At 43.8% G+C, this 25,223-nt stretch overlaps 3 protein-coding genes across 6 annotated transcripts in view; all 3 read left to right on the top strand.

Annotated features, from left to right (window-relative positions):
- LOC126568760 (Ig-like and fibronectin type-III domain-containing protein 1) overlaps positions 1-11,064 on the top strand; it is a 32,856-nt gene extending 21,792 nt beyond the window's left edge. The window contains exons 3-11 of the mRNA XM_050225366.1: positions 4,425-4,559; positions 5,309-6,196; positions 7,317-8,407; positions 8,472-8,930; positions 9,002-9,248; positions 9,316-9,494; positions 9,563-10,059; positions 10,126-10,573; positions 10,693-11,064. Of these exons, the coding sequence (XP_050081323.1) occupies positions 4,425-4,559; positions 5,309-6,196; positions 7,317-8,407; positions 8,472-8,930; positions 9,002-9,248; positions 9,316-9,494; positions 9,563-10,059; positions 10,126-10,573; positions 10,693-10,893 (4,145 nt within the window). The 3' untranslated portion in view covers positions 10,894-11,064. The remainder of the gene's footprint in view (positions 1-4,424; positions 4,560-5,308; positions 6,197-7,316; positions 8,408-8,471; positions 8,931-9,001; positions 9,249-9,315; positions 9,495-9,562; positions 10,060-10,125; positions 10,574-10,692) is intronic.
- The window catches only part of LOC126556214 (glycerol-3-phosphate phosphatase-like), a 231,494-nt gene that overhangs the window by 146,070 nt on the left and 60,201 nt on the right, over positions 1-25,223 (top strand). The gene's annotated exons all lie outside the window — the stretch shown is intronic.
- LOC126556345 (signal peptidase complex subunit 3) overlaps positions 1-25,223 on the top strand; it is a 586,951-nt gene that overhangs the window by 84,439 nt on the left and 477,289 nt on the right. For 3 of the 4 annotated variants that reach the window (XM_050211604.1, XM_050211605.1, XM_050211603.1), the window contains exon 1: positions 5,351-5,355. The exons of the other annotated variant lie outside the window; for it this stretch is intronic. The gene's annotated coding sequence lies outside the window, so the exon portion shown is untranslated. Of the gene's footprint in view, positions 1-5,350; positions 5,356-25,223 lie in introns of those variants that run through there. 4 annotated transcript variants of the gene reach the window in all.

Consider the following 25,223-nt stretch of genomic DNA (forward strand, 5'->3'; position numbering starts at 1 on the left):
CTGTAATCAATGCTCCGCTAACCAGTAAGGTCAATTATTTTTTTTATTTAAATGCTGTATTTCTATAGCGACATGAGTTTGACGTGACATACATTAGCTACGCCATCATTCCATTTTATTAATTAATTTGTTTTTTTTTTTTGTTTAACAAAAATCTGCCTCGAAGGCTTAAGAACGTATGTCACTTAAAAATAACATTACGGGAAAGGCCAGGAAGTGGCAGCGCGAAGACGAGATCGAAAAAGTGACAACGAGACATGGTAATTAAATAGATGCTGAGAGTTATTAAAAGCTACTTACGCACTGAGAAAAGGAGCATCAATGGTATTGGACAGAAGTCCAGCAATAAATGAGAATTGGATGTGAGAATGACGGGTTTGCAGAGGTTCGAGGCCTAATAGGCGACAGGAGTACGAGGGAATGGACACATTGTAATAGCTCGAAAGAAACCGACGAGTGGCAAGTCTTGTAAACATGCTCTGTAGCCGTTTGAACCTTGCTTTCGCCGTCACCCCTGGTAATCAAACTACGCAAGCATATTCGAGGATCGATCGTACCCAGCAACAGTACAATCCCTTCAACACATAATGAGTATCTCCAAAGAATCTTATTGTTAGCACGACCAAAGTAAATCACGTTACACTTCTGGGGACAAGGTCTGTTACCTTGTCTAGTCCTGGTCCATTAGAACTGCACCAAACATAGAAGACATGGAGGAAATTTTGGAGACGGCAACAATCCGAGGACGAGGAGGATACAGAAAGGAAGATTTTCAGGTCCTCAGCCGTGAGGAACCACAGTCGAACCATCGAATAAATCAGAAAGGGAATCCTGAATTCGGACTTGACAAGGTCTATCACAAAGATAAGACGAAGAAACCTTAACTTAGCCAGAACAGGACTTCCCAAGCAGAGTTTCTTCAGTTTGGCAAGCAGTAGGTTAATTAAAATACTGTCGAATGCTATTTTAAAGTCAGTATAGACGGCATCCGCCTGACTTAATTTGGCCCTATCACTCTTTTGTTCGTATGTGAAGACTTACCGAACTGGTCATCCGTTGAGGGCCTCCATGACGCGGCCAGTCGCCTGACCAAAGCCCAGTTAATCTTATTCGTTGCGCGCTGGGGAGATCACCAAACAGCCTTTAGTGCTCGTCATTGTAGTGGCTCCTCAATTGTCCTTCCACAGGCGTTAAACATTTTTTTAAACATCTTTCTCTGGAATGTGACTCTCAGGGTGTTCCTCAGTTTTGGACAGTACCTGTGTGGAATATATTGTTTACTGGGACCAAAGGTAATAAACAAAGTCTCATCAGGCTCAGTATAATGAACTACTAGTTGGATATTCAGTTCTTACTACGAGGGAACGGTCCGGATGGGATTCGAACCCCGGTCTTGTAGTGTAAAGCCTAGCACAGTTGTAGACGCTACCGTCACCCAGAGATCTATCCATCATATCATTCCAGTCAGTCAAATTGTGTCTAATAAAAAGGTATCTTAAAATTATAAGACTTTCATATTGTGAAGAACTACGCTGACAATAATAAGAAAAAATAACTACAGCTACATATAATGCTAAATCATGCCCTGTTTTGATACGAACCTACACTTGAAGGAATGTAAAATTAAATTTCATTCCCATCCGCACATTATGTGATTTGCGACATTTTGCCTTCTCACTTCTAACGCACCGTTAAACGGCCGTGGTAATTTTTCTACGTGAAACCATTTCGGTACCGAAGAAGAAAGGTCACTAGAGAACAGAAGGCTACCGACCGCGTAAAAGTTGCAAGACGGTGATTAAAAAGCAAACAACACCAACAACAACAAACGTACCGTGAGAAGCGAAAAAAAACACATATTCCGTTTCGGTTCAGCTTGCAGCAAGCAAGAATGTTGCCAGCCATCTAAAAAAGACCTTAGTACCGAGCAAACCGTCGACGGAAGGCGAGCTTGTCTGGGTTCGCTAATTATTTTCCTCCGTTTGGGTGAGTTACTTGGCACTCGGCGTGACAGAAACCATAAGCAAACCTACTACCTTGTACCAGTCTTCGCTGTCTTCGTGCGAACTCCAGCGCGAACGGGTTGTGCCATTTCGCTCAAGCGACAAGCGCCGTAACAAGCACCGTCCGTGAAGTGATACTTCCATTTTCCCACGACTGCTTCAGCGCTTTTTTGAAAGGAAATGGCACGGTGCGAATGGGAGAGTTTAGCACGTGAAGCACCATGCGTCCGCTTTCGACACTACACCTGGTCGCTCGGTGCTTGAACGCGGCGTACTTCACCAAACCTGTGCCAGTGGCTTCCTCTTAGAAGCGCAACACTGCAGCCAACCTATTACTGTTGAGATGCTGCACTCGAATTTCTTCCCGGGCAAAACCGTGCAAAATGTTCTGTGCTTTAATTTTTGCCGGTGAAAATCTTTCACCGTTTCATGTACCGTTTGTGTGCCGCGCGAACCGTTTTGCAAGGCAAAAGTGAAAGTTCAATTATACATCCTTTGATGTTGTGGCGCGGACAGCAAAGGGTGGTCTAGTTTTGTTTGTTTGTTTTAAGTTGAATGTTGGTGTAAAAATGTAGCTAAATATTGAACGTTTCCTATTTTTTACTCAGCAGAAAAACATCTTTTTCTAGTGAAATTTTACTTTTTCATCACCCAATTCATAGCTGTTTAATGGATTTGTAGACGATTTTTTTCACGTGGAAAGGAAACAAAAAATATTTGCTGTGTGATTCATACAGCTATGGATGATGTTTTGATTATGAAAGATGTAGAAAATAGATGAAATTGTAGAATAAAATAAGGTAAATATTTTATAAAATAATAGGAGGAAAATATTGTCGAACTTTAGGCTATTAAAAATCGTATTGAAATCCAGGAAAGTGTTATATAGACGCCTGCAAGTATGCAATTGTTGCATACTGTTAAGGAACGCCGGCAAGTATGCGATCGTTGTTGATGATAATGGTCCCACTTCCACCTCTTCACCAATGGACAAAATTGCCTTGATAATCACTACTAAGGGATTTTTTAATACAAATTTGGGCTAAAGAGTAATATAGGCCCTCAAGTTGCACGTAGCAAACTCACATGCAAGCTCCACAGTCGTTTGTGAACATGTCTGAGTAAGACATATTGAAAATATTAAAATTATTGGATTATAAAGTCCAAAAAAATCTTTTTCTACCTAGTTTTAATAAAATTTTAGTAATTCAATCATCTTTCTACTCAAATCATGTTTAAATATTTTTTTCCCGTATATTGAGCCATTTAAATTACAAAATATGACTCAGTATAGAATTATTTCAATTACAGTATGAACTGTCTCGTTTAAATGATGCAATAAGTTAGTGAAATGTATTTAAAAATTACTCTTATGCATAAGCTAGCTTTTGCGACGCTTAACAATAATTTCACAAAACTTTCCCCATTTTAATGATGATTTATTTAAATAATATATTTATGTCCTACGCATAATGGTCACAATTTACCGTGATTTTTCACACAAGCTTGCATGCGATGAATCCCGTACAACTTGAGGGCCTTTATTACTATTAAGCCCAAATTTGGCATAGTAGTGCCTTAGTTGGCAGATTTTGTCAATAGGGATGAAGCTATCTTTAGGCTATGTAATGTATGTATAAAATCAAATACCTACTAATCGAATAGGTGTTTGGCAATTTTTGACCATGGTCCACAAGGCATGATCTCAAGCATAATCTAGAAATACAACTTTCTGTAAACTTTTACCCTTAAAAAACGGCATGGCAGACAAGTGTATTTCTTGAATACCACCGTGACTGTGTCCTGGATTTTCGAACCTTTGCGACAAGCTGGATTGCTCCTGCTCGTCTTTAATTTTACTAAACTAAATCATTCCAAATCCCGTTATACGTGCACGTGGCTTGAATTTATTCAACCTATTGATTTTATACAATGATGATAACATTTATATTGAGGTTCGGTCGGCCTGGAAAAAATATTTCTCTACATTATAATATTCATAAGCTTCTTTCATAACACTCTAAACGTTTTCAACAATCAACTTGTCGAAAGGACCTTCAGGGCAATACAATTTCTGCAGTGTATGAAACTCACAATAAAAGAACGATACCTCACCGTATTACACAATAGATATTATCAAATAGAGGGAAACTCTTTTCATTCCAAAGAGCATTATTCAAAAAGGATCTAGTCTTACAAAAAACAAACCAAAACAATACAAATTATTACAAAAAAAAAAAATCATCATTCCTTCCAATACCTCAACTACATCAATGGATGAATATTTTTAATTATGACTTATATTTCCGCTCCGAGTGTGCAAAACAATGGACCTATGTTGGCAGTTACAATAAATGCATGCATCCTGATGCTAGTTTCTCATTATTATTCCTTCCCCGGCTCTCTTCCTATTTCTTGCAGCGCCCAAAGGCAGAACCCCGCTCGGTGGCGACGTGTGGGTGCTTCTTATCAAGGAAGCACGTTTGAACGATTCCGACGTGTATGTGTGCGAGGTGAACAGTGACCCGATTGTAAGGAGCTTCCATCCGCTAACAGGTAATTATGCAAAGCCGCTCGACACAATGGAACCGCCGTTTCGCCGTGAGCGAAACGCCCTACACACGCACAAGGTCGGTGTTATTGTTGCAGAATTATTAGGAGCTCATTACACGGTGCTCACTGACTAAAGGGTTTATTAGGGTCCGGGGTATTTATCACTGGTAATACTTTCGTTGCGAAAGTTTGGTGGCGGTCCGGTAGTAGAAGCGATAGCGGCGTCGGTCTTCACGCGACAGTACCGAGGGTTAAATTCCAGCCGAACCGTCAACACGTCGTGAGAGGTATTGTTCTTCGAAATCGGAAGATTTAGATAGTTTTTCTACAAGTCCATTTTAATAATATAAAATGAAAGTTAATCTATGTATGCATGCAGAATCCTAGAAGTTTCGTGTGCTTCAAAAAGCAAACACTAAACGTAAAATTCTTCTACCGGCCCATAGAACATCTTAACTCCAACTCTTCGCAGCCATCTTGTGCGGTGGGTGTGACTTCAATGTGCCAAGCCGGAAACTCTCGCGTCGCAACACACAAAGATAAAGTTTTACCCCCGGGATGTGATCGGTTCTGTGCATCTCATCCGATGTCACGACCCACGATACACCGGAACGACACCACCTCCAGACGCTGACAACTTTTTCCATTAAAATATATATTTTTTTCTGCTCGCGAAACTATCCCGCAAGCTAGATTGCTTCAACACTAATCCCTATCGTTTCGCTTTGCCCTGAATCGCCCCCGTTTTTCAGTTCGGCAACCGAAGAAGAAAACGCCTTCAAGTCGAAACACGACCGAATCACCGAACAGTGGCAGCAGCAGCACCACATCGTTGCCCGGACAGTCAACCTCACCGGAATCCTCGGTAACCTCGGAAGAAGACGATTCGTCCGACATGTACACCGACTCGGAGGAGGAAGTGAGCCAGGACGGTGTGCCACTGGTGACGCACGATTTCACCGACTGCTGTCACGCGAACAACGTGTCCGAAGGCTGCATGGGTTTCTGTGTGCTGCACAACATTCTGGACGGATCGGCCGGTGCAGAACCGGAGCAGTGTGAGCGAGACTTTCCCAACATTGTGCGGTGTATGGCAGACGGCCGCAACCATGTGCCGTGCTGCGTGGAGAAGGGCATCCCGGACCTCTGTCAGGATATGTGCCGTGGGGAGTATACGCCCTTTACCGATCTACTTAAGTCGCGTGTGTCTTGCGTGCAGCACACGCTACCTGGTTTACAGTGCATTCTGGATAACATTCAACGACTCCCGTCGGAGCCACAATCCGTTTCGGTGGAACCGCTAACAGAGCGTTCGCTGCAGGTTAGCTGGCAGGCACCGGAGAAGCTGGCAGCCAGTGTAAAATACTACCAAATCAATGCGACCCGGCTGCATGCGTTCGATCAGGACTTTCTGGCAAACGCAACGGACGCGAAGGATGGACTGGTGACACTGCAAGTTACTGCCGATCAAACGACGGCTGTACTGAACAACCTGACACCGTTCACGATGTACACCGTCACCGTGAGTGCACACAATGATCACGGTTCGAGTCTGCCCAGTATGCGCATTCGGGCCCTTACGCTGGAGGGTGGTGTGGTCAGCAAGCAGACCAGTGTTGCCGTCGTCCCGGTGCTTCCCGGTAAGATAAACCATAAATGTAGCGATCAATCGAAGTTAATTAGGCAATTAAGTTGTACCTTATCAGGGAGCTTTTTTGAAACATCATCCGTCGGTTTAGGTACCGAGTGGTAATCACACAGTCCATGATGGAGTTGTAGAGAAGAACTCCATTTTTCACTAATGCCGTCCAAGTGCTTGGAACTGTGCCACTAATGGTAGAGTCATGTTCAAGACGGGAACGTGCGGACTACGAAGACGCTGTAAACATGTCAAAACGAGAAAGACGCAAACAAAAAGACAAGTCACCGTCAACGTTACTGGCCACTGGGCTTCCCGTAACACCGACAGTAAACTTGTAAAACGAAACGACACCATTATACAGACCATATCCCGGACCACAGCGGGAAGATTTTAATGTAACGAAACCATCAAATCACTGACGAAAGGATCCCACTCGGGCTCCTTACCCGCTTATGAACAGCAACCATGTTTATGCCACGATGGAAGCAAAAAGGAAAAGAACGCACTCTCTGCCAAAGCGGCACGTATTGACGGGACGACATGACTTTTGCATTCCATCGTCCCAGACACAGGGCAGAGAGTACAAAACCGGAAGATAAACAAGCATAACACAGGGGGGAACGTGGTCGATTTGCAGTGGCCAAGGGGGCGATCGATTATTTATCCATTTTTAAAGCATCGTTCTCCCTGTGCTTTACATTCTCCTGTTGTGGCGTGTCCTGCTGCCTATCGTTAGCGGTCCATCGTTCGACTCAATGATTAGCAAATCGATAAGTTGGATGCCTTTGGTGGATGTATTATTTAAGCTTTAAATATTTTGTGCAAATTCCACTCCACTTTTAGAACATTCTTTTCTAGTCATCCCAATGGATCCCTACGGGATAACATCGAAGGATTTCATTGCTTTGGAAACAATGTTTAGAATTTCATTACTCATCCAACACGATGGGAATGATGCGGAAAATCAATAAATCATCGACATAATCGCGAAATCGATTGACAGGAAAATGGAGCTTTTTTTTTGCAAACGAGTCCCTTTGGTCCAATCCCTCCGAGCATTGAATATTTTGCTTCCAAACAAGTATTTCCCTATCTAAAATATTAAACCCATTTTCCAGATGTGCGTGGCTGTTGCACGAAGAAAGGCATCACCCATCGCACCTGTCTGGAGAAGATGTGCGATCCGGTGAAGGCCGACTTTACCGAGGTGCCCGATCTGATGGTTTGCGCACCGTGGGCCAACATCACCTTTGCCTGTCTGGCCAACAACATCGACCATACGCCGTGCTGCAAAAGCCGTGGTATCCCGGAAGGATGTCTTTCCTTCTGTTCCGGCACCGTTAAAGCGATCAACTTCAACTACTTCAAATGCCTTCAGTACATGTCCGAGTACAGTAGCTGTTTGCTGCAGGGATACGGTGTACTTTCGGGACCTCCATCGAAGCTAAAGGCTCCACTGATAGCCAGCCATTTTGTGGTGCTGGAATGGAAACCACCAAAGATTTTACCGGATACGGTTACTGCTTATCACTTGCACTATAGGAAGTTGGGCAGCGGCGAGGAGTACACCGTACTGGAGAAAGATCAAGCACCGGTCATCGTGGAGGATTTGGAAGCGGCCACCTACTATGAAGCGTTTGTTGTTGCTGTTAATGCGCACGGTAAGGGTGGCCCATCACCTCGTTTAGTTTTCCAAACGAAGCGCGATATGGCGATGGAACCGGCCCACACGCACTACAACATTTCGGCCTGTTGTCACGCGTCTGGTTTACTGCCGCAGTGTGCTCCACTCTGTAGCTACGACGCTAAGATGTCAGACATTCAGAAGCTGGGTAACACGTGCCGGGGACAGATCGGAACTATAGTGCGCTGTAGTGCTGGTGGACGGGATCACACGGCTTGCTGTAATCGTCGTGCTGTGCCACCCAAATGTCAGTCCCTATGTCGAGGCGTTATTACAAGTTCACCGGCGGAGTGTTTGCCATTTGCGGGCAACATCATACAGTGTTTTGAGGAAGGCATCGGACACATCCCGGCACCGGTGGAAGATCTGCACGTTACGTCCGTAACGAACACTTCCATCTCGCTTGCCTGGGTACCGTCGGAGATGGAAGCAAACAGTACGGAAAACAAACCGACCGATTATTTGGTCCAGTACGGCAAGGTGAACAACATGACCATGTACGAGACAGTGATCAAGCTGGAGCATGTAAGCGAGCGATCGTGTTAGTTTGGTAGGCATAGCTTTTATTCATTGTTTAATGCATTCTCAGGAACTGAACACAACCGAAACAGATATTGAACTGAAGGACCTAGAACCGAAGGCACTCTATCGCATCACGGTAGTGTCCCGCGGAGAGCATGGTACGTCACTACCCTCATCCATGCTGTTGATCAACACCTCACGAACGGATTCGGCCAGCACGGTTTACGGCGCACCTTCGCCACCACATTCGCTGGCAGTATCGGCCCACAGTGCCACCTGGATCACGGTATCCTGGCAGCCGCCAGAGTTTTCGCATCCACACGAAACCATCACCTACCGGGTGATACACAAGGTAGCCAACAACTACACCGTCATCGATACGCGACTACTGTGGGTGCGGGTCAACAATTTGCTCCCGAATACACAGCACATCGTGTACGTGGTGGCAATCGGTTCGAAGGGAACCAGCCTGCCGTCAGAGACGCTCGTGGCCTGGACCGATCCTGCACTACCGGCGTACGTTGATGTAAGTCGAACGGTTAATGATTTGTTAATAGGACAGAAGGCAACGCTCAAAATACATCTCTTTCGAAACAGCCCCCGACAGTGCACCCATCCGATATCATCTCCGAGGGTGGTTCCATGACCATTCTCTGTCTGGCAATGGGCAATCCAGCACCAACGATCTCACTCTACGTCGGTGGACATCTTGTGCGGCAGGATACGTCACGGCACATGATTACCGTGATACACAACGTCACAACGGATATGGAGCACATCTCCTGCTACGCCGACAACGGTTACGGCATCCCAATGCAGGCTGCCAAGAAGGTCAACATAAGCTGTAAGTGTTGATGCAATCCCCTTCTACTTAAGAAGTATCCTCGTGATCAACCTTGTTCCGTCTTTAGTTGCTCCTCGCATTCAGGCCTCGGGCATTACGGTGGCATCGGTGGGAGAGTCCGTGGACCTGAAGTGTACTATTCGTGCCCGACCCATCCCAAAGACCATGTTCTGGCGGGATCACGACGGACGAGTCCCAGTGATACAGGGCGGCAACTATGATATGTCCATGAAGAATGACGTTGACGTAAGTGCTTAAGCTTACGAGAATTTTTACTGTTGTTGCCTTAAAACCAACATTAATTTTTCCAACAGGACAACTCTCTGTACGTGATGACACTGACGATCGCCAAGCTAAGCTCGCAGGATGTTGGTGATTATTTCTGTCATGCCGAAAACGCCTTAGGTTCCTCCACCCGAGCGGTATCGGTGCGTATACGCAATACAGCTGCCTCGTCTAACATTTCCGAGTGCTGTATGGCACAGAACGTATCGTCGGCTTGCATGAGCGCGTGCTCGTTCTACATCGACATCGAAAGCGTAATCGATCGGCCAGAGTGCATTGTGGACTTTGACAAGCTGATGCGCTGTGCAGCGGATGGTTCGGACCATCGAGGCTGCTGTGCCTCGAAGGATGTGCCGAGACGCTGCCTAAATTGGTGTCGCGGTGAACCGATCACTCCGCCCGGTATCTGTGCCCTGCAGCATACGCGCACGATCGTTGGCTGCTTCCAGGAGAATCGTGACCGTTTGCCGGGACCACCGCAAAATCTCAAGGTGCAGGTGTTGAGCGACGAGGAAGTACTTATTCGGTAGGTTTGTGCGTACAATTCATTGCCGCTTCGGGTTGCTCATCGTATCTTCCTTCATCCCTTCAGATGGGATCCACCAGCAAAGAACCCAAGCACCGTGGAAGGTTATCGGGTGTTTTGGCACGATCTCGAGCCAGTTACGGATAATCTGTCGAACGTCATCAACGGACTCGCCACGAGCCGGCTGGACGCGAAGGAAACGAGCATTAAGCTGGAAGGGCTGAAACCGAACGTCATGTACGAGCTCGTGATCAAGGCGGGCAACCATTTGGGTGCTTCGGTACTTTCGGAACCGCTACGATTTACGCTCGGTGATCAGCACATCACCAGCGCATCGCACGGCACGAACGCCGGCGTGATCAGTGGCATCGTTGCCGGTTTGCTCGCGATCGTTCTTGCGATCGCGGCCATATTTGTCGTTAAGCGTGGAAAGTTTGGACCGAAGCAAGCAAACGGGGGCGTTGCGTTCGAAAATCCGAGCTACCTTCGCGAGATGAATGTCGAGCATGTGCAGGTAAGTAAGGAGGATAGTGTTCGTATATAAAGCGTTGTTTATTTGTGACGAATCTAGGGGACTTTATAGGACCATTTAATCACACTAAATATGCTTTGAAATATTCACATTTAACACAGATTCCAGCGGTTTCTGGACAGGGGGTAGGCAATGGAGCGGATTGGCGGCAGGAATCCTTGCACACAGCGAACGGTACTGCCACGACCGGGCTCAACCATGACAATTCCGTCGTCCCGATGGCCACCGAGGTTAACCCATCGCTGTACGAGGAGCTCAAGCTGGGCCACGATCGTGCCGGGTTCAAGCGATTGGTGTCCTAGGAAACGATGATCGCCGACCCGGATAAACCGCTGGTCGGAGGTGGCACGGTACTTGTACATACCAGTGGACAGTTTTAGATGTGATCATCGACCTGTGCCGGTGTGCGGCCACCTGTGCACGCCCACCGGTTCGGGCTCGATACGTAGTTGAAAGCCGATTTGTATTTTGTACTCATAGAAACTGTGGCACGCGTAAATTCCGCAAAACCTTAGGTGGATGAAGAGGAAAATGAGCTAGAGTAAGGCATCACGCAACAACACTAGAGCAGAGTTAGGTGCTGATACAGAGGATACCGATCCGTTTAGTAGTAGTCACCAGGTGTTGATAGAGTTCTCTAGTGTGACGAGCGGCAGGTAGTCGCTTGTCGTTCACGGTTCGCCCGCTTCCACACGGCAACACATGCAACAGTAAACCATCACAAGTACCGCTCTAGTCAAGTAAGGAAATGGAAACGATATTGGCAGATTTGTAACAGAGCAACAGTACGTTGGGCATTATGTTTGCACAACTGCAGACCGAATTTGCAACCCAGGCAACCCAGATTACCCACCAGATTAAAGCTGATAAGTTACCAGTTACCGTGCTCCTTCCGACGAAACAACACGACATGTCGAACATGTGTAATCTCAATAGCTGTGTTATTATTAGTATGTCAGCTTTCATGCACAGTAATTTTAAATTCCTCACCGCGATGCAAATTTTATTTCCCACAAACGCTCCCCTGAAGCACATGACACAAAGGAATTTATTTAAAAAAGTGCGTTTTAGAAGTTTTCACCCATGTTATAGAGCACAAGGAAACAAACATTCCGAGGTATCCAATAATCCATAACGTTGTTGGTGTTGTGTTTCGTTTTTTTTTTTTCGTCTGGACTTGGGTCCTTTAGTACCAGTGCACACTCTTAGTTGTCGAGCGCGTGACGGAGCGGACAGGGCATGAAACATTTTACTCGAAAGGAAAACGTTGTTTGAGCTATTTAGTGAAGAACGTGCGTGATTGTCTGTACGTGTGTGAGTGCGTGATGTATGTATGTGTGTATAGTTTCTAAAGGATGTTTGTGTGTGAGAGTGAAATAGTACGAAGTTGTGCAATAGTAAGTTGTGAACGACGATAAATGCAGTGGAACGGTTGGTCAGTGTCAGGGGGAAGGAAGCAATAAATTTGAAGATAGTTTTTATAATAAAAAAAAATTACAAATTTAATTAACGTACAACAAGTGGTGTGTTTTATAGTGGCAATATCACACATGTATCATATATCGGCATACAAATAATGCATGCATATAGGCCCAAGGTAAGACGTTATCTAAACTAAGATTTAACGAACAAAAATTGCAAAAGCATGGGCGTTTTACAGCGGCATTACCAGTTTTCATGCCAATAAAGAACTTCCATAGTGATCTACATCAACAGCGGGTCGGATGGTGGCCACCAGAAAGGTGGGGGGCTTGCCGAACAGGGGAACCTTGACAGCCAAGTAGATAACTGGGTGAGGGGGTGGAGGGATCGGGTTGAGGTGTTCTGCAAAAAGGTGCACGGCCCAAAGACGCATCCAACGGTATACCGGACGCCAAGGTCGGACCAACAATGGCCGAGTTCTCGCTGATTTTCCACGGGAATGTTTTAGTTTTTCCGCAATAACTGGGTGAGGGGGTGGAGGGATCGGATTCAGGTGTTCTGCAAAAAGGTGCGTGGCCTAAAGGCGCATTCAGCAGTATGCGGAATATTCCGATCGGACCAGGAATAAGGGAGTTATCTCCGATTTTCCACGGGAATGTTTTAGTTTTTCCGCAATAACTGGGTGAGGGGGTGGAGGGATCGGATTGAGGTGTTCTACAAAAAGGTGCGTGGCCTAAAGACGCATTCAGCAGTATGCGGAACATTCCGATCGGACCTGGAATGAGGGAGTTATCGTCGATTTTCCACGGGAATGTTTTAGTTTTTCCGCAATAACAGAGTGAGGGGGTGGAGGGATCGGATTGAGGTGTTCTACAAAAAGGTGCGCGGCCCAAAGACGCATTCAGCAGTATGCGGTACATTCCGATCGGACCGGGAATGAGGGAGTTATCGTCGATTTTCCACGGGAATGTTTTAGTTTTTTCCGCAATAACTGGGTGAGGGGGTGGAGGGATCGGATTGAGGTGTTCTGCAAAAAGCTGCGCGACTCAAAGACGCATCCAACGGTATGCGGAGCATTCCGATCGGACCGGGAATGAGGGAGTAATCGTCGATTTTCCACGGGAATGGCGTTGGCGGAATTTCCCGGGAGTTTGTGGAAAATTCCCCTTAGACATTAAAAATCACATTTTGGAGGGGTTTTTGAAAGATATTTCAAGAAAGAAACAAAAATGAGGAAAATAAAATAATTTTGAAGAACACATTTAAAATGGCACTGAAAAATATTTGTCATCTCGGAAAGAAATTATTTTCCAATCCGTTTTTAAAACTTCCATTTGCTACCTCCTCGGATTCATGCTCTCCTGTTACTCCTGGTCGAATTTTGCCGCATAAAAATTTCCGGATTGTTTCCAGAAATTTGCCGGATTTTGCCACAAAATCCGACCTGGAGTAACAGGAGAGCATGATTCCGTGGAGGTAGCTCGGGTCGGTCAAAAATTTCCAAATCCAATCTTAAAATCCAAAATCAGTTTTAAATTTGGGTTGGAAATTTTAAGTTTGGAATTCAACTTTATTTTTGCATCGGGATTTTAAAACTGACTTTGGATTTTAAAACTGATTTTGGAAATTTTTGGCCGACCCGAGCTACCTCCACGAATTCATGCTCTCCTGTTACTCCTGGTCGGATTTTGTGGCAAAAATCTGGAAATTTTTGGAAAAAATCCGGAAATTTTTATGCGGCAAAATTCGACCAGGAGTAACAGGAGAGCATGAATCCGAGGAGGTAGCAAATGGAAGTTTTAAAAACGGATTGGAAAATAATTTCTTTCCGAGATGACAAATATTTTTCAGTGCCATTTTAAATGTGTTCTTCAAAATTAATTTATTTTCCTCATTTTTGTTTCTTTCTTGAAATATCTTTCAAAAACCCCTCCAAAATGTGATTTTTAATGTCTAAGGGGAATTTTCCACAAACTCCCGGGAAATTCCGCCAACGCCATTCCCGTGGAAAATCGACGATTACTCCCTCATTCCCGGTCCGATCGGAATGCTCCGCATACCGTTGGATGCGTCTTTGAGTCGCGCAGCTTTTTGCAGAACACCTCAATCCGATCCCTCCACCCCCTCACCCAGTTATTGCGGAAAAACTAAAACATTCCCGTGGAAAATCGACGATAACTCCCTCATTCCAGGTCCGATCGGAATGTTCCGCATACTGCTGAATGCGTCTTTAGGCCACGCACCTTTTTGCAGAACACCTCAATCCGATCCCTCCACCCCTCACCCTGTTGTTGCGGAAAAACTAAAACATTCCCGTGGAAAATCGACGATAACTCCCTCATTCCAGGTCCGATCGGAATGTTCCGCATACCGCTGAATGCGTTTTTGGGTCACGCACCTTTTTGCAGAACACTTCAATCCGATCCCTCCACCCCCTCACCCAGTTATTGCGGAAAAACTAAAACATTCCCGTGGAAAATCGGCGATAACTCCCTCATTCCTGGTCCGATCGGAATGTTCCGCATACTGCTGAATGCGTCTTTGGGCCACGCACGTTTCTGCAGAACACACCAACCCGATCGCTCCACTCCTTCACCCAGTTATTGCGGAAAAACTGAAACATTCCCGTGGAAAATCGACGATAACTCCATCAGCCCTGGTCCGATCGGAATGCTCCGCATACCGCTGAATGCGTCTTTGAGCCACACACCTTTTTGTAGAACACCTCAATCCGATCCCTCCACCCCTTCACCTAGTTATTGCGGAAAACCCAAAACATTCTCGTGGAAAATCGACGACAACTCCCTCATTCCTGGTGCGATCGGAATGCTCCGCATATCGTTGGATGCGTCTTTTGGCCTCGGAAAAGGCAAAACGCATTGGGAATTCGGTGATAACGAGTTCACTCTGGGGCTGGTCCTATAGACAAACTGAACTCCGGCAGATCTTCATCGGACGATCTTTAGCTGCCTTATTAACGAAGCAATTAACGAGGCCCCAGGTGGGTCATAGGCGAGGCTCGTACTCGGTTCAAAACTGCAGGGAGGGAGGAGAATTAATCATTCTTAGGCCAAAAGGGTTCTCTAATCGGCGAGGCTCCTCCTTCCAGCAAGGCCCATGGCGGACGCCAACTCCGTTCATAGGTTATTCCACCGCTGCATAAAACATTTGTTAGTAGAGCACGCATCTTTCACTTTCCAGTTGCGGTGAAAGCATCTCAGCAAGAAATTGAACTGGTCGGACTGTCCGGAAGTTAGCGAGACAATATGAAATACATCCCTTTTTACTGCATACGAGCCATGCATCGTTGTTGCTAGCTGCCGCATGCCTACCTGTATTTGTGACTGGTTGTGATCAATCTTTCAAGCCGCTCGTTCGGCTTGTTGTCTTTTTACAATCGCTTTAAGATAAGATAATTAAATCGTATCGAAGACCTGTGAAATGCAAAGCTCTTTTTATCTATACGAAATGTGTTTCCGTCTTGCATTGTTTATTGATGCAAATCTCTTCCAAAATCTCACTGATTCTTATTTCAACCTTCTCGTAGCTTAGCCATCGTAGCTTTCTTTTGTCCAGCAACGACAAATGCGAGTACTTCTTTCCATTCAAAGGAATACAATTTTCCCAACCCCAAAGTATGATGCACCACCTCAAGTGGACATTGTGCACCTTCGAGGCAGTTGTACCATTGTGAAAAGTTTTAAATCGTACATGTTCGTATCTCACAACTACGCTTGTGCAACATGGATCCTTCACGATACGGATACGGTTCTTTACAACTGCCAACTTTTAGACCGGCGATAGTTATCAATCTAGCCGGCCGACTGGGAAGAACCGCACAGGTCCTGTACATCGGTATCAGCACCTGCTCCTGGTTGGTGGTGGTTTGATATTGGAAATACAAATCTCATCACTGCAAACAATCCAACCGATAAAGCTCTTCGTTCGTTGAGACAGTGCAGGGTACAAACTTTTCCTATAGCGCATATCTTCTCGGGGACTCTTCTGGTTTCTTCCTTTTTAAACTAAACAAATACTAGCTTCACTACTTCAATTTCCTTGTCCTCCTTTTTTCCCCCTAGAAGATCCATATATTTCTAACAAACTACAGGACTGTGGAAAATGCACGAGAAGAACTCAGAATTAAGCACCATTTTCCTCTATCTTCTGTCTTTCTCTTCGAAGAAAAAGATGCTGTGTCAAGAAGAGAATGAGAGTGAAAGAGACAAGCAAGGAATAAAACGCTCTGATGCACTCGTACGTATAGAAACGCTTTTGGGTGAAAACTTTTCGCTTAGTAAAATGGGAGTAGCAGTAGGATACGCCGGTATTTCGTGTGTCTCGCCGGTAACCAGCATGCCATAACGTATGTCAACCGTAGTGGGACCCGGTATGGGAAACTTTTGCGCAAGAGATTTATCCGGTGTTCTGCTAGATTTGAGTGCATCTTGTAGTTTTTTACTCCAAGTAGTCCTCCTGGCTGCTTCCGTTTCTCTCTGTCTTACCCAGCAGCATACTACATATTTATGCGTAACTTTGTAGTGAATGGGTTTCCGGTTTCGAATAACAGCATTAATATGCATCGAGCTGATGCATTTCACTCTGTACGGAAGGTGCCGTTTTGGGAGCTATTTTCCCCTCAGAATTCCCACTTTTTCATCAAAGTTTTTTGACCATTTTAGTGAGCTTTCATTACTAAGGCGTACGTTTGCAAAGAATAAGCTTAATTTACAGCTCGTCACGTTTGAATTCATTAGAGCTTATGGTAGGATGGGATCGTTCTGGGCGAGCGTTTGACGTTCATTTCTAAATGGCACACTATAGCAATGAGTTTCATCTAAGAACGATTTATAAACATCAGGACACGAAGTATCAGCAGCAGCTTAGTGAACTTACCGTTAAAATCGTAACAACCTATCTTTCGAATGAAAATGTTGGCTTCCCTCTAGAATTTACCGAAACATTCCGAATAACCGAATCAAATAATTGACAAAAACCAATAACGGCCTTGTCGTATAAGCGAAAAAAAAGTCTTATGTGGAGAAATAAAAAATTACTTTCGTAATAAACTGAGCATACTCGTGTCCCTACAAGCCTAAAAGCGTCAAAAAGATGAGGTCTAAAACATTTAAACAAAAATATTGAAGCAAAACTAGCCGAATGATTTGTTCTTTTTCTTGGATAAACGTCCTTCTAAGGTCACGCAGACCATGCACCAAGGCAACGCGTATCGCAAATGCCTTGACCGCTCTGATGTCGAACAAGTGTGGCCCCAATAGCAGCAGAAGGAGAGCCCTGGTTAACGTTGGGAATAGCATTGTTCGTTACGCGGCACCATCGTGGGGACGGACACTTCTACAGAGAGATATTCATCGCACCACCGTTCAGAGGACACACCGCACAGGAGTACTTCGAGTAGCCAGCGCCTTCCAGACGGTTTCCTACGATGCAGCTTGCGTGGTTGGAAGTACTATCCGGCTAGTCCTCCTCCTAAAGGAGGATATTCGCTGCCACGACGACAAGGTAGCGAGGGGATATACTAGACCAGACATACGAAAGCGACGCTGAAAGGAGACCATGGAACGCTGGCAACAACAGTGGACAGCCGGAACAGAGCAGCAGGGATCGCCGGGGATGAAGACGAGGAGACTAATCCCGGACATTATGTCCTGGGTAACAGGGCATGGGTTTCTCCGGAGCTACTTCGTCGAGAAAGACATCCTCGACGGCTCGCCAAACTGACCGGTGTGTGAACATGACGTGGAAGATGTCGACCATGTAATGTTACGCTGTCCACGGTTTGCTCGGATCCAACAAGAGATGCAGCAGCAGAGCCACACCCACCTGACGATGGACAATCAAGGGAAGCAGTCCGGACTGCCGCTCGGACCATCTTCAGAAACCTCTAAGTGAGGTGGAATGAGGAAAGTCCACCAACGGCAAGACGGAGGCGACAACAACGACGGCGGAACACGGAGCAACCAAGGTAGCAATAGCTGCCGCCGTAACCGCACACAAAGGACTACAACTACGACGGAAGCAGCAGCAGCAGCGACGAGTAATCAGAGCAGCAGCAGGAGCTTAGACCCAACCGGGAGTAACGGCTGCGGACGGACGGGTCTAAGCAGCAGCAGCGGAAAGGAAGACACGAAGCAGCAGCAGCAGCTGAGACAACAAGGACGAATGACGCAGCAACCGCGCGTCAACGGGATGAGTGCATTGCACAAACGAACCTGCATGGAGTACTACGCACATCAGCGCATCGGCAGGTTTCGGATCAGGTCGAGGAGTGGTTTAGTTGGGTCGCATCGGCTGCCGGGTCCGCTTCACGGGCCCAGCGTCACGATGAATCCCACATATCCCATCTTGAGGGTTGGTCTGTTACCGCAGACCACCTTCCGAGATGGGGACCTTTTGAAGGTTCCCTCAACGTTAACAAAAAAAATGACTTACCAGACTTATTGATTGAAATTTACACAGATGGCTCAGTAGATCACTACTCTGCCGGTTGTGGAATTACATCCTCTGAAGGTAAGTTGTAGTATTAAGCTTCATGACAATCTTTACTGATAGCGCTATGGTGCTGAGGACGCTGGAGAAGGACTCCATCCGAAACCCTCGCATAAAAACGATCGTCTCTTCCATGAAAGACAGTATAACTGCCAACGAAGAAGCAGACCGTCTTGCAAACAAGGGTAGACGTGACGCTAAGCAGGTAGATGGTGCCATTTTCAGAGCCAATGCATCGGTCTGGTTTAAACAGATATTACAACAGAATTGTCAAAACACTTAGAGTACATGTCATTTGGGCCATCTTAAGAAAATCAAACTGACAGTGGCCCTGACACTGGACTGATGCTCCAAACCCCAACAAGCAAAGAATGTTGTCAGGGCTAAGAATTTGCCATACACGATAGACGATGCGACTGAAGAAAGAATCACTGCTAATATGTCAATACTGTGGCCTAGAAGTCACAGTATAGCACCTTCCAACAGAATGCCATGAATATATCGAGAAAGAAAGAAAGGGAGAAAGGGAAAAATACGGAATAAATGAGCACCAACTGAGCAGGTTAAGCTCTCCAACAACATCGAGGAAACAAAAAAACTATAAAATTTTTTGAAAGACGTCTCGCCTTTCCAAAAAACACCCCACAACAACTACCGTGAGGGAACGGATTGATTGCGATTTGAACCCCTGTCTTGCTGTGTGAAGACCGGTGTTGATAACATACAATGTTTAAGCTTTTCTGTCCTTAAATCATTTTTTCCATTTGAATATTAGTGCATTTCTATTCAAAAATATCAAAAGAAGAACACTCTCTTTCTCACACTTTATCGGTAAACCAATTACTGCGCTCTGTTTTGTGATGTTCAACTCACACTTGAACTATTCTCCTTCTAACCGCTCTTAAAAATAATCTCGTTGCACCTGTGCTTGATGTTGCTTTACAACTGCTTTTATCTAGCGCATTCATTACGCTTTGAACATTGCCTATCTTTACGCCTTGTTGGTGAAGCAGTGCAAACCACACTGTACCGCACAGCACTGAGGCGAACGTAAGAAAACTGCTCTAAACTGCCACAACCCAAGAGAAACGTGTTGAATGGGATGATTTTCAGTTGTACGCTTGCGGTCTGATTCGGCCTCGATGGTTGGTTGTGGTTGGTGATGGAGTAAAGGTGGTAGTGCAGCAGAGAAATTACTATTTTGCAAATTCACTAAACGAAACGTGTACAGTGTGATGCTCAATTTATTTAAATTTTTCCTTCGGAATTTTTTATACCACAATAAAATACAATAAAATTTTCAGTCATGCAATAGTCTAGTTTAATTATTTATTATTTCTCTTAAAATTTATAATTATTTCTAAAAAAAAACCCGTAGGCTAGTATCACAGCTTTAGATAAGAAACCGGAGTACTTCCTACCATTTTAATTTAGATCTTAATCAGTTATAGAGGCGATCCGGTTTTAGATGCTGGTCTTCACAAGGCAGCATCAGTTCAATTCTTGGGAGTAGTGCGGACTGAATAACAGACTTCGTGGTATCAATGCAATTCGACCCAAATAATGGAACTGTTGAATCATTCAGTGGAATTTTTCAAATGTATGGTCGAATATTACAAGCTTCTAGGTGATTTAATAACTGTAAAACAGCAATCATTTGGAGGATTTTCTGACGAGCGTTTCGCTCTCTTCTGTTCAACCAACAAAATGAAAAATTGTTTTCAATAGCTTTTTTACATCAGCACAGCGTATCAGTCATTTGGGACAATGGGTTTACGCAAAAAATAGTAGCAAAAGTTACTCTAATTACTGTTTTTTTTACCCATTACCTATAGTAAAACTCCACAGTCACAATGCTATTTCCCCCTCAGTGAATGCATATTTCCATCATATGATTGCAATGTTCTGCAACGTGCTTGCAGTATTTCTATATTCATTTGAAATATTCCCCTAAGTGGTATTATATTTCAATCATATGGATCGATTCCCTGAGAGTTTCATAGCGTTTATGGAACAATACATATTCATATATAATTTAATAAACATAATTGGTAGCGAGCATGGCGAATTTTCTTACAATGAATTAAAACTTGTTTTTATTTAACCATAAAACCCTTGTAAGTCGAGAGCTGTAATCTGCAAATTTTTCAAATATCTTCATTTAACCTTTACTTTGGTTAGAGTACGAATGCTACTTCAGTTTGTCTCGATTTTTGCCGCTCAAACTTTACTCCACCATATGCGAATAGTTTGGAACCGATTGTGCAACACGTTCTGCAACTACCCGTACAACCGTAAAAGTTGTCGAACAGCAAATAAAAGCAACCAAAAGCAAAGCAGGAAAAATCTTTCACGAACGAAACAACACTGGCAAAAACTTTTCCTCAAAACGTGGCCACACCACGAACGGGATGAACCAGCTGTGCACCACAACAGGTGAGAACGTGAGAAATGCCCCGAAACTACTTACAGCACAGCTACGAGACGTGGTACGCGTTTTGCATTTCGATGGTAAGAAATTTCTTCACGTTTCGGCTGTTGGTAATACTTTTGCCCATCCACCACTTTCGAACGGAACCACCATCTTCGAATCGATATGCCAATTTATAGACGAATCATCTCATCGAAACGTACGTGAGGATTGGTTTTTGCCTTGCGGTTTAGCTTGTCGTACGGGTGATTTGTTTTTTTGTTTTTTTAAGAGGAAACACATCAAAAGCAGGGGAAAAATTTGTGTAAATATGAGATTTGTATGATTTGTATAAATATGAGAAGCGAAAAGGAAAAAAATCAAAAACTTTTTTTCCATATGTCAATATCGAAATTAATAATTAATGTCAATTTCAAATCTGTCTCCTGTCATAAAAAAAAATATTCTCGCAGCACAACTCTATTGTTCGCATTGTTTTAATTCTTCATTTTAGTTGCTAAGTTTTAAAAGATAACGGGCTAAAGATTTGCAAAGAAGTGTTTTATTGTGGTGTACGAAACGACCTGCCATTTAGTAATAAAACAAAAAGTAAATAAAATGTACAAGAATTAGTATATTTAGTTATTTTTTCTATGTTGCATATAGTCATCCCAAGCGGTGGTGATAATACGGCGGTAAATCGTAATACTAATACGTAATAAGTAAAAAAAAAATAGATAGAAAATAGATGAAATTTGACGTTCGTTTATTATAATCGATAAAGTGCTTCTAAAGTTTATTCAACGCTGATTAATATTTGGAAACTCTCGTAAATAATTAAATGTATCACTTTTAAGGCTGACCTAAGTAGGTTCATGATAAATGAGAATTTTTGACAGTTAAATCTTGCGTGATTTCAGCACGATTTTCGATGGACGTATAAAATTGGCAGTTTGTAATTTATTTGTTTTTTTATTTATTACATTCAAATTGTCTGCCTCTCCGGGCTACACAATAAATATGCTTAAACTAGGGTAGGGGGGGGGGGGGGTTAGATGGGGGGAATTATGATAAGAACTCCTTTTTATATGGATTTTTATGCAGCAAAGGTAGTGGACTCTAGAAGGCGAGTTCGGAAGTGGGAAATAAGAAAGTTTAAGTCGAACAGCTCGCGATCGCTGTTGAAAGAAATGCAACCTCTTAACCAAGGATCATTCTGGCCAAAAACCGAACGGCGGGAAGGGATAGATATGGGTGGTCTATCACAAAGTCGACGACAAGGGACATTCAGGGGTGTAGAAGATAGAAGTGAAGGAGCGTCGAGTTCAGAGGAAAGGATACATGCGATGAAGTAGGACTGCGCGTGTGAATGGCGGGATCTAATATCTATTAAACCCAACATACGGCAGCAGAGAGAATATGAGTTCTTCCTCTGAACCCTCTCTATTCTCTGCATAGCGGTTTCTCCGGCTGGGGTCCACACTACGCTTGTATAATCCAGAACGAAGCGAACCCAGCAACAGTACAATCAAACAGCCTTTAAACATAAAGGATCTCTGATCTCAGAAGCCATGCGGAAAATTAGGCCTAGTGCTCTATTAGGTTTATTAACTACATGGTTAATGTGTTCATCGAACGAGAGTCCCTCATCCAACCAGACCCCAAGATCTTTCACGGTGGTTACTCTACTTATTTGGGTGCCGCATAAGGAGTAGTCCCATAACAGCCGACCAGCAGAAGGCCTCCCGAAAGAGACGACACAACATTTAGGGGGGGGGGGGGGGGGGGGGGGGCTGATTGAATCGAATCTGAAGGCCACATTACCCAGTATTTAACTACTTTTGATCAACAATAGGTGTAACATTAAAAACACAATAACCGGACCGTTCTCGAATAATTACAAAATTTAGGAGTAACGGAATGTGTCGCCATACTTTATAATAAAATTAAAACGTTGATAAATCTGAGTGAAATACAAATCCAAAAGTGTTTCAAACATGTTTTTCAAGTGAATAAGCCTGCACTATTTTCCATCCTGTATTTACAATGCCGAAAAAATAGGAATGTCTGTGAAATGAATATTCTCGTTTTGATGTTTCGGTATTTATTGGTATCGAATATCCATCGGCAATCAGATATTACGATCTTGGTTTGGATGTAATATACGGGAGTGGAGGCGCCCAGTACTTGAATCACACAATCAAAACTAAGCGGTTGATTTGCTCTTAACGGTATAAAAATTGTAATGGCTAACAGATAACGCAAAGAGCAAACCAAAAATAGGAAATCTTTCTAGTAATTATTTCTTAGCTTTTTTTATTCAGTTTCAATTAAAGTAAAAAATTTAGCCAGTAAAATACGACCTGGCCGTTATAACAGAATAAAAAAGTAAAACCTTTACTATCATAATTCATATAGCTTATAGAAAATATAGATTTCTAATGGCAGCTCAAAAACACAAATGCGTACAATAAATATCGAATATGAAGCATAACACATGTACCACACAGTAGTAAGTCGGAATACTAAAATATAAAACATGTAAAAAGTAAAGGACAATACGAACAAAATTCAAGATTTTTTAAAGGAAATTATAGAAATTGTAACATATACATATGGCTGAGTATGCATATAAATTCATATCTCTGGATCTGAAAATCAAAACTTCTGCAATAAGCTTGAATTCACAACAAAAATAATTCTTCTACGATCACAAAAACCAGTGGACATTTTAGTAGCTCGAGGGTCTAATAAACAAAACACAAATACAATCAATAAACGGTGTCAAACTGCTACAATATTAGCTAACAGTTCCAGGCAAGCTTGTCCCATACCTTTCCAGGTTGTGAAAAGCTCCCATATGCTTTTTACCCTTCGATCGGAAGTCAAAAACGGTGTATCCACGTACAGGAAAACATCCAGTATCGGTGTAGTAAATAATAAATTCAATTAATTCCACTTCCGTCACGTACGACGTTAATGAAATGAAAATGGCACAAAAGCGCACACGAGAACCAAAACGGGAACCACGGCACGCACGTCAGGCGGTTGGCATCGTGCAAACAATCGGTTGGCCCATCGATAGCAAACATCGGACACACAAGCGAAAGGACATTGGCATTGTTTACCCTACCTGCTTTTTTTTTAACATATTTCATGTTTTGTTTTTCAATTCCACTCACGTGTTGCAATTTAATTTGTTAGCTTTCAATCATGCGTACGCTCGAGCGGCATTCACCAGTGCAGAGTGCGTTTTTGTTTCGTGATGTAAAGCAAGCATTATTCACCAGCTAATCCGCGCCAGCTTGAGCATTTATTGTGTTTAGGCTTATCGTGTCCTATAAATCATTTCATCATTTTAAACCGCTAATCTGCTTGCTATCGAGTAAACTTATTTCCTTGCTCTTCACACATTCACAGGGAAGGGAGCTTACATGCGTTTCGCAAATCCACCATTAATCGCAATTACATTTTGCATACGTATGGATTACTGGGTACGGACACCGCACTTGATCATGAGTGGGCGAGATGGTCGTAGAATATAAACGATACGTCGTTTTGAAACAGTACTTTCAGTATTTTTTTTACAAACTGAAGTCGTTATAAGTGATTAGTGATTCCTAAATAGCTTTTGAAGTTTTATTGCAATACTTCTTTGGCTCTATTACTAGCACTTCGGCGCTCGTCGCTCGTCGCTCGTCATTCGTAGCTCAGACCGATAGTCAGCCCGGCGTACTGGGGATACTTCTCAATTCCCTAAATACTCTGCTTTCATAAAATTTAAGTTGTTTTCTAATGAAGAATTACTCTTGTTTGTAGTTATTTTGCTTAAATATAATCAGTGGTGGATCTGGTGTAAGACGCCTCAAACTAGAAGTCTAGAATGACCCCTCCGTTCATTAAATTTGCATTTGAGCACTTCAATTTAATCGATGCTATGTGCTTCTTCTGCACCAATAAGATTGAAAACTGAAGAAACTGAACTTTAGCTTGAGAAGAACGCCTTTTGCTGAAGCTTTCATCGGAAGGTACCAAGCTGCATTTGTTGGAGGCAAATTGACCACCAACCTACATAATCTTTACCAGATCCTTACACATAACTTGTTCAGGACGGCCATCTCATGGCTTACTAGGCTTGCTTATACCACGTTGTTGGATAATTAAGTCTTCACTATGGGGGGACGATCCACATAGTATTTATTCCGCCGTCCTACCTTGTGAAGATTGGTCCGAATTTCTGTACAATAGGCATTACTAACGATTCCCTGGGAATCTTGTAGGGCTGTTGAA

Source organism: Anopheles maculipalpis, chromosome 2RL (assembly GCF_943734695.1).
Source record: "Anopheles maculipalpis chromosome 2RL, idAnoMacuDA_375_x, whole genome shotgun sequence".
In the NCBI taxonomy this organism is placed as follows: Eukaryota; Metazoa; Arthropoda; class Insecta; order Diptera; family Culicidae; genus Anopheles; species Anopheles maculipalpis.